This window comes from Austrofundulus limnaeus, unplaced genomic scaffold, assembly GCF_001266775.1.
Source record: "Austrofundulus limnaeus strain Quisiro unplaced genomic scaffold, Austrofundulus_limnaeus-1.0 Scaffold23, whole genome shotgun sequence".
NCBI lineage: Eukaryota > Metazoa > Chordata > Actinopteri > Cyprinodontiformes > Rivulidae > Austrofundulus > Austrofundulus limnaeus.
The window spans coordinates 121258-139334 of NW_013952425.1; the positions used below are offsets into that span (position 1 = coordinate 121258).

An 18077-nucleotide genomic window follows, 5' to 3' on the forward strand; every position below is an offset into this window, starting at 1 on the left:
AAAAAAACAATCCTGAGTTAGAGACTTAATTGGATACCCTTGGAAAAGCACCACTGCTCTTTGAAATGCAAAGCATGAAGCGGAGGGAGACAAGAATTAAGACTTGTGGAGAGCATTTGGGAGCGCTGAGCCACTTATTTTCCTCCGAGTTTAGGAAGAAAAAAAATGTGCCCTCCATTTTATTTTTACTTATTTCCCATTTTATGACATTTCTGTTTTATTTAACAGTACAAAATAATTAAAATCACGAGGAGCAAGAGAGCTACCAGTAATAGTTTAATTACTCAATGAACCAATCAAGTGGTGGAAGTCTCCAAGTGTTCATAAAGAGACAGAAATTAATTAAAGGGCTCGCCCAGTGCCTTTCATGTCAGAGTTTTAGACTGAGGCTATGTTCACAACGCAGGCAAAAGTGGTCCAAATCCAATAGTTTGTGCATATGTGACATATATCAAATTTTTATGTAAGTTAATCAGTGCAAAATACAGTGTTTTCTAATTCAACCCAGGTCGCATGTGTTACTAAATCAGCTATACAGTACATTTGATGTTTTAAAGTGACTGCAATTTTGGTCATGTTATTACAATTTTCACTTGCTGTTTATTTGAATATCTAAATCTATCTGATTAGTTTAATATTTTTGCAAATAGATAAACAAACACAGGCAAAAACACTGTCACCCGCCTCCACCTTTTGGCGGCAGGCGATAGGCCAAAAAAAGGTATTTTTCAGACAGCGTCTGTGCTTTGCTGCTGCGAGGTGAGGAGATGCAAATGGCGAGGAGACGGTAGACTGGACAGGTTGCATTAAAAGCTGCTCCTCTTCCTCATGCGCGTCGCGCGAAATGAGCCTTGGGATGAGGGCTCCAGATGACAGGCGTGCGATTTCCAAAGTGGCATGTTGATACCACGCTGCTCAGCCCAGCTGTAAGAGCGCTGAGGACATTACATGTGTGATATAAATGCAAATGGACCTCCTGTTGGACTCTGCCTTCGTCAGAAATGAAGTACGGGAGTGAGACGAGGGCAGTGGGGGTGGGGGTGGGGGGGTTCTGAGGAGGTAAAGAGTGGATGACAACTGGTGAGAGAGATGGGAGGTGAGGGAAAAAAATAAGAAGAGAGAAATCAAGAAAGACATCCCAAGAATGCCGGAGTGTGCTCAGGTGCAAACTCACATCTGAGGCGATGCTGGGAGACTGGAGAGAATTGGAGGACAAAAACACCTCCTGCCTCTGGAGCAAGCAGGAATAGCTTTGTGAAGTAAACACAGTCTTTGTCCGGTAATCATTACTTTTTTTTTTGAATGTTCAAACAACCATTCTGCTACTTTTAGCTATCCTTTTGCTATTCATAGTCTTTAGCCTGCCTTTTGGCACTTTTAGCTTTTAGATCCCCTTTTGCTTCATTTATCAGGAATTTGCTACAACGATACGCATTCAGTAATTTCTTCAATTTTCCTGAGGGATGCAACGATATGGAAATGTCCGCCGATATCAATATCCAAAATTAATATTGTTGTTATGGTGGATAACCAATATTTACCGATATTACACAAACACATAAATCACAAACACATGCACAAACACACTTGTGTCTTTTTCGACACCACAAAAAACAACCAGACTGCTGACTTATTCCTGGCTGTGCAGCATCACTATCATGACCAAACAGATACCACTCGACTAGCCGTTTCCCCTCCCGAAACAGAAACACGATGGGCAACAAGTGGGAAATCAATACCGATGTCAATATTGGCCTATTTTTTCTTATTGAACGCCAATACCAATGTTAATGCTGACATATCATGCATCCCTAGTTTTCTTACATTTTCACCTGTCCAAAAGATCATGAAGCAAAACGCCTGTGATCTGTCAGTAAAAACATGCTCACCTGTGACCACAGTTTCCTGCAGAGCCCGTCTGGAGACATTAGATAAAATAATAATAAAAACGCGTGGCCACAAGATAATAATTTGTGACCACGTGATAATAACTTGTGACCATGGGTTATTATCTTGTGATCATGCGCTAATGCACATTGCAACACCCATATAATGTATATATTTTTCTACGTGTTTGAAAAAAGAACCCCATCTGGAAAAGCAACATTTGTAGACAGCGTCGCTCCCATAAGCCAGTGTAAAACAAAAAGATGGCCACGGTGGTTATTTCACTACATTTGTCCATTTTAACTAGTCTTAAAATTATTTAAAAACACTGTTTCAATAGACTTTCTTTCCAATCCCCTAATCCTTCATACCTAACCMTATAACACAATGTGACGATCTCAGAGATGAAATATTGCGAGCATCCAGAGCACTTTTTCACCCTTCTTTACATTCAGCCTTCTTGCACAGCTCAAGAAAGTGTTTACACATCATTTTGGTAACACAACATGAACTCCTCATCTCCTTCCATATCGTGGCGTTGAGGAAGGATAAAAGGAAGAGATCCAAAAATCTACGCTGACAGAAATATTTGTGCTGAATAACATTCTCTCTGTTCCAAGTCTATTCATACACGGGGGCCGGGAACAAGACTCCCACTCTCGTCTGTGATGCTCCTCACAGCCAAAACAAGACGGTCTTTATTGTGTTTTGCTTTTTCTCTTCCTTTTTTTTTTAGTTCTTTCTGGTTTGAATTGTGCCAAGCAGAGAAGAGGCAGCCTTCCTGAGGATTAGCGATGGCTGAAACAAGATGAGAAGTGGGCCAGAAGCTGTCTAATCCTTCAACAAACTCCTTCCTGCTCAAGAGTGACGAKGACAAGCCTGGTTTGGCCTCGCAGAGCTCACCGGTGCCGATGCTCGGGACACGGCCGCTCGAGTGTGCGGTGACTCATCTTGGCTTGTGTTCCTGTGGAGTTCACCGGTCTAATGAGCCTTAACATGTGTCTGAGGGGTTTGGGAGAAGAACAATCAGCCAGAAAGGAGTTCAACTTGATTGAATTCCAAAMTTTATTTTGGAAAATGTTGCTTAAAAATTGAAGTAGCAGGTTCTTTAATGTCTTTTTAAGGTTTTTACAGAAATGAATGTGTTTACAGGAATGTGTATCACCCACCACCTTTCATGATGAAGTTCTTGACTATAATCATCTTTTTGTGAGAAATAATGGAGTTAGGGCTGGGCGATATGGCAGGAAATGTTTCATCATTAAAGCACCCCATGTCAGTCAATGCTGATAATTATTCATTAGTTTATTTGACAAAAGCACCAAGACTGCCAAACTGGTGACGTGACCTTTCCTCTTTTATCCACAATTTCCTCTCAAGCCAATGCCCTCGAGTGAGTTAGCTGATGCCACCAGCCTTGCTTAGCTGGGCCGTGAGAGGTTGAGTGTCTAAAGCTTTTAGTCTGCCTACATCCCCTAGAATGCCATTTAGTTATGGATCGGAGTTCAGTGAACTGATCAACATCCTATCAGACATAGGCTACGTTCACACTGCAGGTCTTAATGCTCAATTCTGATTTTTTGAAAAAAAAAATGCAATCTCTTGGTGTGAACGTTCGTATTACATTTTAAAAGCGATCTGCATCAGACTCCAGTGTAAACTCTACATAGCGCTGATGTGACACGCATGCGCAGTAAAAGATGTGCCGTCTCATTCAGCCAGCTTGTTTGTTTACAGAGCTAGCATGGATGCTACTTTTTGCACGTTGAATCTGAAACTGTTGTTTAATCTCAGAGCCGATTAAATAATTATCTGTCATGCTTCTTTAGTTCAATGTTTATATCTGAACCTGCCTCTGACCGGATGCTCCGGAGAAACTTTTTATTTTTTGAACGAAACAACGAGTTGGAAATAAAGTATCGACTGAGTAACTTTAGGATTGATACGCTCCGCGACCGAGGCTGGACGTTACTATCTACATTGAAAATGAAAAGTAAAAAGATGAAGCAACTGGACTTCTGTTTTGGAGCTGTAAACACATGGAGCTACAGCTTTAAACAGCRTGACTTAAGGTGAGTGTCTTACCGATCCTTCACCCACATCTCACTGATGAAGAAGTCAGATGGAATGCGACACGAGCGTTCACACTGCAGTCRCTTTGAAAACATCAGATATGTATCCGATTTAGAACCACATCCTGAAACAGCCTGGGTTGGATTAGAAAAAAAAATCGCATTTGTYGCGTTCAGACTGTCATAAAAAATTAGCTATGGGTCAGATGGGGCAAAAAAGTCTGATTTGGGTCACATTTGCCTGCAGTGTGAACGTAGCCATATTTTCTATTGATATTGATTACGTGTCTATTGTGATATATATTGTTATTGATTTAGTGCCCAGCCCTAGATGGAGCCACAGCCATTTTGGTTAAACYTTGAAAATAACAAACATGGGGCAGCTGTGGCTGAGTGRTTAGAAGAGTCTTCCATTTAGAGTTGGCAGTTTTATTCAACCGCATTTTGGTGACATGTCGACGTGTCTCAGGGCAAGCCACTGAACCGAGCCTCTGATGTGTGTCCCTATGAACTTGATTTAAAGCATTGATTAGTATCTATAGAATGATTTTTCTACATTAGCTTTGTAGAAATGCAGCAGTAGGGTGCTGTGTGAATGGGTAAATGAGGGCACAGATTGTGTTGTAAAGTGCTTTGGGGTGTCCTGGTTGGATAGAAGAACGCTATATCAATAGTCTATTTACCATTTAAATGTGTACACGCTGTATCTCTTAGTGCTTGGYGTGCATGTTGAGAGAAACTCTCTACAATGACTACATCACATTTTAGTTCAATATCTGTGAAACTGACAGATATGGTAAATGACCTGAACTTACATAGAGCTTTGTCAAGTCCAATGACTCTAAAGCTTTTTTGTGTTGGTCATCTTGGATCAGGTTGACCCCAAAAATCAGGTAGACATGCATCCAATGATTCTTTTATGAAAGTTCCATCAAAAGCTATTAAGTAGTCCATGAGTTGTTTGGCTAAAACAGCAAACACACACACACAAACACAAACAAGCAATCAGACTCTATTATCTTCATGTGTATCCCTCTCGTAGCCTAATTATATCATTTTCAGCACTCTGGCTCTGTGGTTCCTGCCATTCCCATCGTTTTGCTGCACATAACTCCATTTCTACCTGCTAGACACTGGAAATACAATTAAAGAGACATTTCAGTGCCCACTTCCCCATCATCAGCTATGACTAGAATTGCAAAAAAAAAAAAAAAATAACATGCTACCTATTTCCAGTTACCATCTCACGTCACAATGCCTGCCGAGCAGCACAGAGCCAGACATTTCCCAAGGACAGTGTAGGATGTTAATAACAAGGACTGCAGAGCTGGGACGGCTAATGCCCGGCCATTAGGGTTACATCAGTTCTGCTGCTCAAATTAAAGTCACATTAGCATCAAGAACCAGGAGACGAAGAGGGGAGCATGGGTAGGGACGAGGCGAGAATTGCCTGAGGGGCAGAGCAATGTGCTGATCTCAAATTAGTTGAACGTCCAACATTTGAAATGTTAATGAGCGTGTTTGCTAAAGAGAGAGGGAGCGACGCTGAAGGAAGAYAGACCACGGCACAAAAGGAGGACAAATAAGATGAGGTTCAAAAAGCACCGAGCTTAAAACGATCTTTTATTGTGGGGTTCTTTGGAACATCAAAAATGAACAAGTGCAAACTCATGCAAAGTCACATAACTTGGAGTATATGTTGGKGAGCAGTCTCAGCTACTACCATACCAAACTTTAGCTCAATATTTGTGAAGTTGGGTAAGTTATACCGTAGCTGTTTTTGAGTTTGCTCCACCTCTGCTTTTGGCGGCGGRCGATAATAAATACATAAATAATGTGCAACAGGGTTCACAGGACTGGATGCATTACTCTTTAAGACTGGAATCTTGATCCTTTCGAAGCAAAGGAACACACATTCGTATCCTGTTGCCAGGGAGACTCAAAAACGGATTAGAAGAATTTTAACCTCCCCCCACGTATTTCAGTTTTTGATTGCCCTTCAATTAAGCGAGGTGAAAAAGTTCGCAACMAACAGGCGCCCTTGCATCCAGGATACAAAACTCAATGAAAAAAAGAATGCAGCGTTTCAATCTGAATCGGCAGAACTCGGCTGACTTCCTGAGAGCTGCAGCCTTGAGAAGATTCAGAAAGATTTTTCTGCTTTACAACCTTTAAAGGTGGATACAAGGTCCCTTGTGATTAAATTTTCACTTTGATTTATTAATTTAATCCATTTTCTATTCATTTAGTCAAACACTTGAAATTTATAACATTTCTGAAGGTTTTTGTTTCTAACTTGTCTTTGAGAGAAATTTTAACACAAAGAAGCTAAAAATTAGATGTAAAAACACAATTAATATCGTACCACTGCAGTATGACTGGCCTGTTTATTTAAAAAGTGAWGACAGACTTTGTCTTCAAAGCTTCACACCTGACTGGTTTTAGGCTCATTATACTGACTGCAGATTGTGATAACACCATTATGAAGAAAAAAACTGTATTTTTTGTGTCTGTAGACATGTTAGGAAATAACCCATGGATATTTTTTTATCATGTACAGCATGAGTTTTCAACATCTTTCAGTCTAGGACCCCCAAACTGGAGAACAGATGGAGCTAGTACCTATATGTAAATATATATATATAGTCTAATTAACCAAAAGTCTCACAATTCCCCTGCAGTACCATCAATGACCCACTAGGGGGTCACAACGCCATCATTGAAGATCTCTCTACAGCTAGTACCAAAAACCACAAAGTTGCTGTTCAGTAAAGTTGCTAATATTTGAGATTCTGTTTCTGTAGTATTTATACATATGTAAGAGGAATCAAGCCATGCAGATACTTTTTCTAAGTTTGAGGTTAATTTTATTGCAAAAGCAAGAGAAGTTTTACCTGAAACATAAGCCGTTGTATCATCAGCGTACATTTGAATTTCAATACAAGGAAAGACATTTGAATTGTTAAAATCAAGGTTAGAAAAAAAACAGGACTGAATATTCTTCCCTGTGGGACTCCTACTTCAAATCACTTTACATTGTCACAACATGTCAATAAGGCTAAACAAACCTATTTATTGCTTACCTGAGATGAATTGAAAATATCTTTAAAATCTCTGAAAACTCCTTTGATCTCAGGCTCTGTCAGTCGGACTTGTGAGTTGATTCCTCCAACAGAGATCCCCCCGTACCTGAAGTCACAAGAATAGGTAAATGAAGATAGGAGAATATAACTCAAGCGAACGACAAATACTATGATGCAGCACAAAAACTTTGTACCCRTTAAACTGCGTTATCAGTGGTCTTATCTTATATCTTGTAAGAAAGAAGGGAAGGAAATTAGCTTAAGGGGATCTTGAAATTCTTTTTTTATATATAAAACAGGTTATTTCCATRATGTGTAATTGTGGGTCTAGATGTTTAAGAAAAAGCAATAACAAGTTAGCACAATAGCAATAAATTTATTCACAAATCCTGGCTTTAGTTGCTTCATACATTGTTTCGCTCCTTTTACCTACACTGTTATTTTTTGTGTCACACACTAACCTATTTTTTTTCTTACCAAAGTAGCTGACAGAAATGAAAAATAACCATGCTAACACACAGTCAAAAAGCTCAATTTCAACATCAACATTTATCCCGTCTTACCTTTTTTTACCAAAATGTTCAAAAGTCTTRACCAAGAAGTCTGTCATGTTTCGTCCAGTCAGATTCAACAGAGTGTCTGTGGTGTTCTGAACCCTCTGGTAAGATAAAAACAAAAGAAAATACAGAAACATTTTCATTTTACTGGATAATTTGGTTTATATTTAATAGGTTGTATGAATATCACATCAAAAACACATCAAAGAGGAACTTCAGTTTAGTGACAACTTTGTGTTGCCTTCTCCATGCCATTGGGACAAATAACAACCAAATTGCCTGTAAACATAAATCTGTCAAAAATTGGTCTTCAAAATCATGGTTGATGGATATCTAAGTCCAGAATTTTTCCATGTGATGTCTTACATTTCAATCTTTGTTTGACATCTAATTTGCAGCAAGCCATCAAAGTGATTAGCACTGTTGCCTCGAGTCGCATCAAGAATATTCTAGGTTCAATCCTTGGTTTAGATCTGGGGTCTTTCTGTGTGGAGTTTGTATCTTCTCAGGTTTACATGGGTTTACTCCAGATACTCCAGTTTTCTCCCAGCATCCAAAAACATGCATGTTAGGCTGCCTTCAGGCCCAGGACTCCCTTGCAAGAGAGACCAGTGGTCTCAATGGGATTTGCCTGGTTAAATAAATAAAGATTACATCTATTACAAGTCTTAGCCTGGACTTTGATGTTTATTTATTTATTTAACCAGGCAAATCCCATTGAGACCACTGGTCTCTCTTGCAAGGGAGTTGCCTGGTTAAATAAATAAATATTACATCTATTACAAGTCTTAGCCTGGACTTTGATGTTTATTTGACATCTAAGTGTAGACTTCAGCGTTTAGACGCATGTTTGACATTTTTATCTAGATTTTGACGTCTATTATACACTAAAGTGCAAATCTTAATACATACTTCCTATACATAAAACAATCAATCAATCTAAGTCTTTACTTTGAGGTCTATTCGACATCTAAGTTTACACATTGCAGTAGATGTCTGTTAGACATCTCTTAGATAGCTAAGGCTAACTTCAGATGTCTTTTTGATGTCCGATTGACTTTTAATTCTAGATTCAGCATCTACTTAAATACCTAAGACAGTAGATGAAACTGTGTCCAGATACATGTTTCTGTCAGTACAATGTAAAAGTCTGTAAATATGTCTTTAGATTTACCACTTTTTTTTTTACTTCTACAACTCTCAGTTGTACAAATTTAACGTGTGGCAACAGATTAGTTAATGCATGGCCATAAGCTATTATCTCTTGGTCAAGCATTACATTTTTTATCCCATGTCACTGGATGTGCCCCATGCAACTGAACACAAAAGGTTTAAATATTTTTGTTTTTCTTTTTTTGACATATTGCTGTTTTAACTGATATACTGCCACTGAAAATGGGTAGAAAGTAGTTTTCTAGTACTTCAGACAACCTTTTCAAGCTGAGTTTTAGTTCATGCTTTTCTGTGTTTTATGTCAGTTTTGCTTATTTGCGTGAAATATGTAAAAACAAAGTTATAAGAGCTAAAGAAACTAAGGCTAAATGCAGTCTAAACTTAGATCAAAATATTCATGTCTAAACGAAGTCAGTGTCTTTGGTGAAACTGTATCTATTACTTAGTGGCTGAACAAGATAATTTGTGTTCAWGTCATTCAATCAAAAAATCTTTCTCTGTTTTCAGAAGTACAACTGAAGCCAGAATATCTTTAAAACCAAAGCGTCATACCAAACAGCTTCAGTTCCTTTTTATTTTACTCATGATACAAAATAAACCATGCTGGACCGTAGCTGTGTGCGTRAATGCTCATCAAAGACACACTTGAGCTAAAACAATTGCTCATCCATACGTGAAAYGTATCCAGCCGAATCAAAATCAACAATATTTAAGAGCAGGAGTGCCTTACTGGTGGCATCTGTTTACACCGCCGTGAAACATTCTCTCAATCGTTATCATAATAGTCAATTAAGCTTGACTATGGGAAGCCGGGTGGAAATCTAGACCCCCGCTAAAATTCAGTAAGCGGTGTCTAATGTCAAAGGACCCTAATTAGATGCCCCTCTGTGGATGAATGGGTACATTCAAACATCCAATTAAGAAAGGGTGCGACACACTGCTATGAATACTCTCCACCTCGTGTGGAGTGATGTTCAATGCACACCGACACACACTGCCGCCCTGATATGCATATACCCAGCTCATTTAGAGATGTAACACTAATTACAAAGCAGAGTTGTCCTTTRTAAAGTGGGATTCAGACCCCTGACTGTGATACAATTTACCAGCCTGCCCCCCCAAGATACAAAAGGTATGCATAGTATGTTTAATCTGTTACCATTACACCAATTAGCTTTGTATGTAAAGCAACTCTTCTTGATGAATATATTAAAACGTCATGCAAATATGTATAAAACATGTAATTTCTTGCAGAACAGTTTAGTTTAACTTTAAGTGGGTTAAAAGAAAAGGATAAAAAAATTAAATAAGAAACAGGAGGAGAATTTTCCTAGGAATCGAAACATAAGTTTAAATGAGGAGGAAAGCGCGAGGAGGACTGAAATCATCTGAAGGCAAAGACAAAACAGGAGGAGAAAACAGAGGAAGAAGAGGCCCCATCTGGCTTATGAATCAGAGATAAGGGAGGATGAAYGGCACAGCAACCTTGGCTTATCTCTGAACAAACATGCTTCCCTTTCTAGAAGCCACAGGAACTGAGACACAACCAAAACCAAAAAATAGAAGCCTTCACACTCCTCTGTGTGTATAATGAGTTTATACCCAGCCACGTCGTCAGTGTGGGTCTAATTATCTTGGCCTCAGTCCACACACCCTCCATCAAAAGGCCTGAAATGAGAACATTATGTGATGGTAATACCTGGGCTTGTTCATTACCTGCAAACAGCACCGGTGTGCTTGGCATTCTGCACTAGACATCAGCCTGATAACTGAGGAGGCAAGAGGAGGCGAGGCAAATGTAAACGAAGAAGTAATCAAATCTGCTGAATGAGCTGGCATGCTCGAGCTCTGCTGAGATAAGTGTTCGTATTAATCTTGGCACGGGTTATGTCATACTGTACCACTGTGCGAACGTCCAAGTTTAATCTTGGGTGTGAAAAGAAAAAAACCAAAACAAAACAAAAACAGAACCTATTTTTTGAATAAAAGCTTATATAATTTGTATGATCTGATGGACATATTTGCAATTAAATGAAAGATTGGGTTTTTTTAAGTGAAATTTTGTGAAAGGGGTAGAAAACATCCATCCATCCATCCATTATCTGCACCCACTTCTTCCTTTCAGGGTCACGGGGAAACAACATTGGTGCCCATATCCAGCAGTTAAGTTATGTCAGTTTCACATTACACGAAAATGCAACTGTAGCTCTGTGATGTCATCAAGAATTATCAATTCACCAATATGAGTGCTTACAGCTATTGGCTATTAGCACAGAGTTAGACCACATAGTTAGACTTGTAGGTATTATTCCCAGATCATTGCTCCAGACTACAGACTGAGTTCTGAGATTTGAGCCTGGACCATGAGCACCCTGCACCAAACCTCCAGTCACAGCTTACTGCCAAGGCTTGACCAGCCTGTAGAGTAAGTTTCCAGGACCTGAAACTTTAAGCCRGTAAAAATAAGACCAAGCTGACTAGATAGGGGGCGGGCCGAGCAAGGCCTTACAATGCAAAAACGCCTTGAATGACAAGAGAGGCTAAAGTCCTGAACAGTTCAGTCKAACCACACTGATGCTAAATAATTATTCACAAACTGAAGAGTGTAAATAATTATTCACAGACTAYAGAGTGGGTGATCAGGGTCTGGCAAATTGCCCCTTGGGGGTAATAAAGATTGTTGAATTTGAACTTGAACTGGTACAAATCTGTCTATCATCATTTCAAAAACYGAAAAGTATCATAAATTTATGTATGGCTGCCAAAGTGAGTTAGTTTTCCCACTCCTGTGGTCAGAGACCATATCTGACTCCACTTGTATCTAACAAAACCCAATGAGAAAGGGCCAAAAACAACGACTCCAGAAAATCAAAATCCAAAATTCCACATGTCCCCGTTTCATCTTGGTGAAAGATGTGTCTTCTTACAGTTCATTGGCTGGTGGGGATTTAAAAAGGCGCAATTCCCGCCTGCCTGAGAAGTGATAGGAACCAGAGGAGAGACAATGGCCATTGTTGTGTCTTCTGCTCTCCAGCCTCACTACCACTCCTGTCTTGTGTGGATGCAGTTTGTTGCACCTGTCTTATTGACAGTGCCTATTTTATAGGTTTTGGTTGTAGGGCTTAGACACTGGACCATAGGGTTAGGGAAGTGCCCTGAATCCAAGGGTCAACTGTTGGCTGGTCCGAGGACTCTCTCTCTCACTTTKTTTTTCTTTCTTGCTCTTTTTGGCTTTAAGTGTTTACAGAACAGCGTGAAAACATGCTGACTGAAACAAAGCAACATTTTATAAGTTTGGTTGCTGAATGCAAATGTCCTGGTCGTGGAACAGCGGACCAGCTCTTCACCCTCAGCAGGGTCCTGGAGGGTGTATGGGAGTTCGCCCAAACAGTCTACATGTGTTTTGTGGACTTGGAGAAGGCATTAGATCGTGTCCCTCGGGGACTCCTGTGAGGTGTACTCCGGGAGTATGGGGGTACCAGGCCCATTGATATGGGCTGTTAGGTCCCTGTATGACCRGTGCCAGAGCTTGTCCCACATTGCCGGTAGTAAGTCAGACTCATTTCCGGTGAGAGTTGGACTCCGCCAAGGTTGCCCTTTGTCAYTGATTCTGTTCATACCTTTTATGGACAGAATTTCTAGGCGCAGCCAAGGTGTTGAGGGGATCCTTTTTGGTGACCTTAGGATCACATCTCTGCTTTTTGCGGATGATGWGGTCCTATTGGCTTCATCAGATCGTGATCTCCAGCTCTCGCTGGAGCGGTTCGCAGCAGAGTGTGAAGTGGCCGGGATGAGGATCAGTGCCTCCAAATYCGAGACCATGGTCTTTTTTTTTCCTTTTTTTTCCGAGACCATGGTCTTGAGCCGGAAACAGGTAGTGTGCCGCCTCCGGGTCGGGGAGGAGGTCCTGCCCCAAGTGGAGGAGTTTAAGTATCTCGGGGTCTTGTTTACAAATGAGGGAAGAATGGATCGACAGGCAGATTGGTGCTGCATCTGCAGTGATGTGGGCGCTGTACCGGTCCGTCGTGGTGAAGCGGGAGGTGAGCCAGAAGGCAAAGCTCTTGGTTTACCGGTCGGTTTACGTTCCTACCCTCATCTATGGTCACAAACTTTGGGTAGTGACCAAAAAAACGAGATTGCGGATGCAAGCGGCCAAAATGAGCTTCCTTCTCGGGGTGTCTGGGCTCTCCCTTAGAGATAGGGTGAGAAGCTCAGTCATCCGAGAGGGACTCAATGTAGAGCCGCTGCTCCTCCACGTCGCGAGGAGCCAGTTGAGGTGGCTCGGGTATCTGGTTAGGATGCCTCCTGGACGACTCCCTGGTGAGGTGTTCCGGGCATGTCCCACTGGGAAGAGGCCCAGAGGAAGACCCAGGACACGCTGGAGGGACTATGTTTCTTGGCTGGCCTGGGAACACCTTGGGATACCCACAGACGAGCTGGCCCAAGTGGCTGGGGAGAGGGAAGTCTGGGTCTCTTTGCTTAGGCTGCTGCCCCCGCGATCCGATCCTGGATAAGCGGCAGAAAACGGACGGATGGACAGACGGAAAGTTGCGTAAATGCAGGTAAACCACACAAAAGGTGCATCAGAGGATCACTCCACATTGGATATTTATGACTTACATTATCCTGCAATTACTGCATTTTGTTAAGGCAGTTTGGAAAACATTCACCACACACACACACCGATCTCCTTTTATCTCCACACAAGTGGTAAAGCTAATGGCTGACTTCAGCACTTTGATRGATGAGGCCGCACAGAGTAATTTGCAAGCAAACTATAGTTAGGCCAGTTTCCAAATGATAAAGACATCAATTTTAATGCGTGGGGATACATCGGCTTTATCAATTGTTTTGCACGCGTGACAACCTATTCATCTACGAAGGTTAAATATCACCATCGAACRAAAGTCAATACCTCAGAACTGATAGTAGGCTTACTGTTGCCTGCCATTACCATGGAAACAATGATTTCACACTACCTCCTGTGGTGCTGTTTCTTTTACTCCTCTTCTGTTTTCTATAGTTTCTCAAGGGCATATTCCAAACATTGGTAGAAAAAAAAAAAAAACAAGATAAAATGGGGGGTGGGGTGACTTGTGGGAAGCTGGTTCACTTTGTCATGATTTATTCAACGAAGCAGGCTTTCAGGTCAAAGGGAATACATCCTCATAAWATGCTCCACTTCCATAGGTGGTCTCTGCCACGGACTTGAATTAATTTATAACCTGCTACGAAGTTACCAGTGTAGTGTTGAGGTTAAATGCATTTATTACCATGTAATTGGACATAACTTCACATGTGCATGCACCTTAGGCATCCATTTACATTCAGTCATCATGAATATTCAAGCAATTGAATCCTAGCATTTCTTGAAAGAATGCATGTCACTCGCAGCTTTTCATGGCAGAGTTTTAGGCAAGTTTATTTATATGGCACATTTCAGTAACAAGACAATTCAAAGTGCTTTTACATGATGAAAATATAAAAAAGAAGTAGATTGCAGTGGCATATTAAAGGAAAGGAGAGAAACTAAACTTAATGATKTTTTATTTGGTATTTTAAACAGAACAGTCAAAGGCAACTCTAAACAAATCAGGGTTTCTTAAGTTTTCTGGAAGTTCATTCCAGATTAGTGGAACATAAAGAACAACCTTTTCTCACTCCTTACTCGTCATATATGGACACTTGGTCAGGCTCCCTCTGAGGAACTTATTGACTCAGATTAGGTCTTAGGTTTAGGGTCAGTGTTTAAGTTTAGGGATCAGGGTTACTGGTTAGGTTTAGGTAGTAAGGTCAGAGTTTGGATGTTTAGAGTCATTAGAGGTTAAGTTTAAGGTWATGTTTAGGATAAGCCATTAAGTGATTTATAACAGAACGAACAGAAGTATTTTAAAGCCTATTTTCTGCGAGACAGGTTTAGGTTGTTAAAATTGTTTATTTTAAATTATATTAAGGAGAAAAGTAGCAGCATTCTGGATCAGCTTCAGATAACAGATTTTTTTACTGGTCAATTCGACTAAAAATTAATGCATGGATTATTTTTTCGAGATCTTAATGGTACATTTGTTCTTTAATCCTGGAAATGTTCTTCAGGTGATCGAGGGCTGACTTTGTAATTATTTGTATGTGTTKCTGAGAGTTCAGGTCTGAGTTCATCACTACACYCAGATTTAGTGCTTGATCGGAAGCTTTTAGCTGTAATAATGGAAGATGTGTGCTGACTCGATTGCTCCAAAAATACAGTTTTACTTCAGTTCAATTTTTCTTTAAGTCAGTTAAATTATGGCACAGCCACACGTCGATTTGTTCTATTCAATGTTTGAATGGATCCATAATCATAATCACTTAGTGACAGTGTAATGTAGAACAGTGTGTCATCTGCATACTGTAAATGTTAAATGGAGTGTACTTAGATAGCACCTTTCTATCCATCCAGGACAATCAAAGCGCTTTACACTACAGACATTCACCCATTCACACCCACATTCACACACTGATGATGGCAAACTACATTGTAGCCACARCTGCCCTGGGGCACACTGACAGAGGCGAGGCTGCCATACACAGGTGCCACCGGACCCTCTGGCCACCATCAGTAGGCAAGGTGGGTGAAGTGTCTTGCCCTAGGACACAACGGCATGTGGGCCTGGCAGGGAGTCGAACCTGTGACTTGTGGGTCCCAAAGCCRGCTGCTCTACCACTACACCATAGCCGCCTCCATATCATACTGACGATAACTTATCTTGTTGTTTGTAATAATCTGAGCTAGAAGGAGAATATTGATAATAAATAAGAGGGGCCCGAAACTGGGACCTTGGGAAACTTATGGTTCCTTTTATACTAAGTTCTAAGACCAGATCTTAGCCAGATAAGAAGATCTTTTAAGAATTAGCAATGGTGGTGTAGCCATTTTGGTCAAACCTTGAAAACAAGATTATGGGCACCAAATATAATATTGCACATTATGTTAGCACAGTTAGTCAGTTACTACCACATCTAATTTTAGCTCAGTATTTGTGAAAGGTATAGTCATGTAGACTAAGGTCAATTAGCTATGGTGACCATCTTGAATTGGGTTAACTTCGAAAGTCAATCAGTCGTAGATATCAACTCAAAGATATTCTCAAAAAAGTTTTATAGTAAACCATCCTGTGGTTCATGATATTTAGCTAAAAGTACAGGAGAAAACAAACACATTAACTTTAGTTGATTGGCATAAATTCCTGTTTTTCAAATTAAACTGTTACAGTACATTTTTATTCCCAGCTCAGGCTGATTTTTTAGTACCTATTTCATCACAAAATCAGCCCATATTACAGTATGTTTCCACTGTCTGAAATCATTCATTACCACAGCAACATGAATCTTTTAACATCTCAGATGATGAAACACAAACCTGGAGGGCTTGTTGGCTCGCTGCGTTACAAAAGTCCGACCCCAGCCAAATAAATAAAGTGGTGAATTTTATTTTTAAAAATGGGGGGAAAGGAAAAGAGGCTGAAAAGTGACTTTTTGAATTCTTCCAACCATGGTGGGAGGCAATTGGCATTATTCCCTTCACGTCCTAATGACTCAGCATCCTCAAGGTTGTTTCACAGCAAAAATAAATAAATAAAATCATAAAATAAATAAATGAGAGTCCATTTAATGTCATTTTTACAGGTTAAAATGGAACAGGTAGAATGCAAAAACTAAATAAGAGAAGTTGCAATGAATGTAACAAGATGTATAATGCAGCTTTAGTAAAAGGCCTTTTTACTGGACCTAAGAGCTCTGAAAGCAGCTAATGGTTTGACAGAATAAAATAGGAGTCCAGTAAAGTAGCAGAAATAGGCATTTTAAAGATGGACCTGGATGGCCCAGTGGGGTGGCGGGTAGAAACAGTGCTCTCATAAGCCTGGATTGAACATCAGTGGCTGGAAAAGGTTACGTAAAGGGCACATTTCATGTTTGAATGTCTCAGCAATCATATCTTAACATGACTCCTGGACAGTTGCTTCTTTTAAATGACTGGATGACCTGATCACTGAAAGGAGCACACAGCAGGCCTCTCAGGTTCAACAAATCCATGCCGAGTTGGATATAGCAAATGGCACAGCCTTGTATGGTATTGTATGGTGAGTATGGGGTCAGTACAGGAGGTACTGGTACATAAAGTGGAAAGAGTCATTCCAAGGGATGCTATTATRCTGTCCGTCTGTTGGCAGCAACTAAATTTCAGATTCTTTTTTACTTTTCTCTTGTTTCTCCATACAAGATTGCACAACACAAATGCAAAGTAGGAAACAAATGTTATCCTGAAGCATTAAAAGTGTTTACWACAGCARTTGTYAAAATGCAATTATGAAATGTTGGTCCACACTCCATGAATTTGAAAATCCATGTGGAAGGTTGAGTTATACGATTGGCCAACATTGGACCATATTCTGTGAAGGTGGCTTTGGTGGAAATGTAAGAGTGAATCTGTTACTGAGTACACAATAGTCAGAACAAATACAACAACTGCAAAGGATACATATTGGGGTTTAAGCAGGTCGATGTTCTGGTAGACTGGCAAGTTTCAGAGCATTAATACAAACCACTACATCAATAGTTTTGGTATTTTCCATCCCAAATGTCTCTTCCGTGGATGTTGCCATTATTGACCTACTMTCTTTAACTATTATCCATGGATAAAACAATACATGTGGTCGATGACATTTGGGGAGATTGTTCTTAAACTTTTTTTWAAAGTTCACACAAACTACCAGTATGAGGAAAATATGTAYTAAATTTTTGGATATMATTTTCTTTAGACTCGTCTGTTTTSCAATGACCCSATAGGGGGCACTGTGACTCAGCTTAATCGAGCTGTTGCCTCTCAGCAAGACRGTTCAAAAACCGGCCCGGGGACMTTTCTGGGTAGARTTTGCTGCTGCTCATTTATTAACRAGGACTAAGCGATGTGAGCACATTACCCCAGTAYTGCAWTCTGTTCACTGACTGCCTGTTTCTTTTAGAAATGTTTTTGAAGTTTAACTCTTGTTTTTTAAATGCTTTRATGGTCTGGCTCCTGTTTACCTTTCTGAGCTACTACACAGTTATCATCCTGGTAGAGCTCTGAGATCTGWAGTTCAGATGCACTTGGTGGTTCCTAGGACTCAGCTGGTGCAGAGACTTCTCGGCTGTAGCTCCTCTGGAACTGTCTATCACTTTCTGTGAGGTCTGCCAGAACGGTTAATAAATAAATTTCTTTCTTTCTTTCTTTCTTTCTTTCTTTCTTTCTTTCTTTCTTTCTTTCTTTCTTTCTTTCTTTCTTTCTTTCT

At 40.2% G+C, this 18077-nt stretch overlaps 1 protein-coding gene and 1 long non-coding RNA gene across 2 annotated transcripts in view; one reads left to right on the top strand and one right to left on the bottom strand.

The window, feature by feature from the left end:
- Positions 1-2654, top strand: part of LOC106514837 (uncharacterized) — a 49303-nt gene extending 46649 nt beyond the window's left edge. Inside the window, exon 3 of the long non-coding RNA XR_001309935.1 lies at positions 2624-2654. This is a non-coding gene — a long non-coding RNA (uncharacterized LOC106514837). The remainder of the gene's footprint in view (positions 1-2623) is intronic.
- The window catches only part of LOC106514836 (ATP-binding cassette sub-family A member 1), a gene marked incomplete in the record, with an annotated part of 219691 nt that overhangs the window by 93029 nt on the left and 108585 nt on the right, over positions 1-18077 (bottom strand). Inside the window, 2 exon segments of the mRNA XM_014004287.1 lie at positions 7043-7148; positions 7606-7700. Coding sequence (XP_013859741.1) covers positions 7043-7148; positions 7606-7700 — 201 coding nt within the window.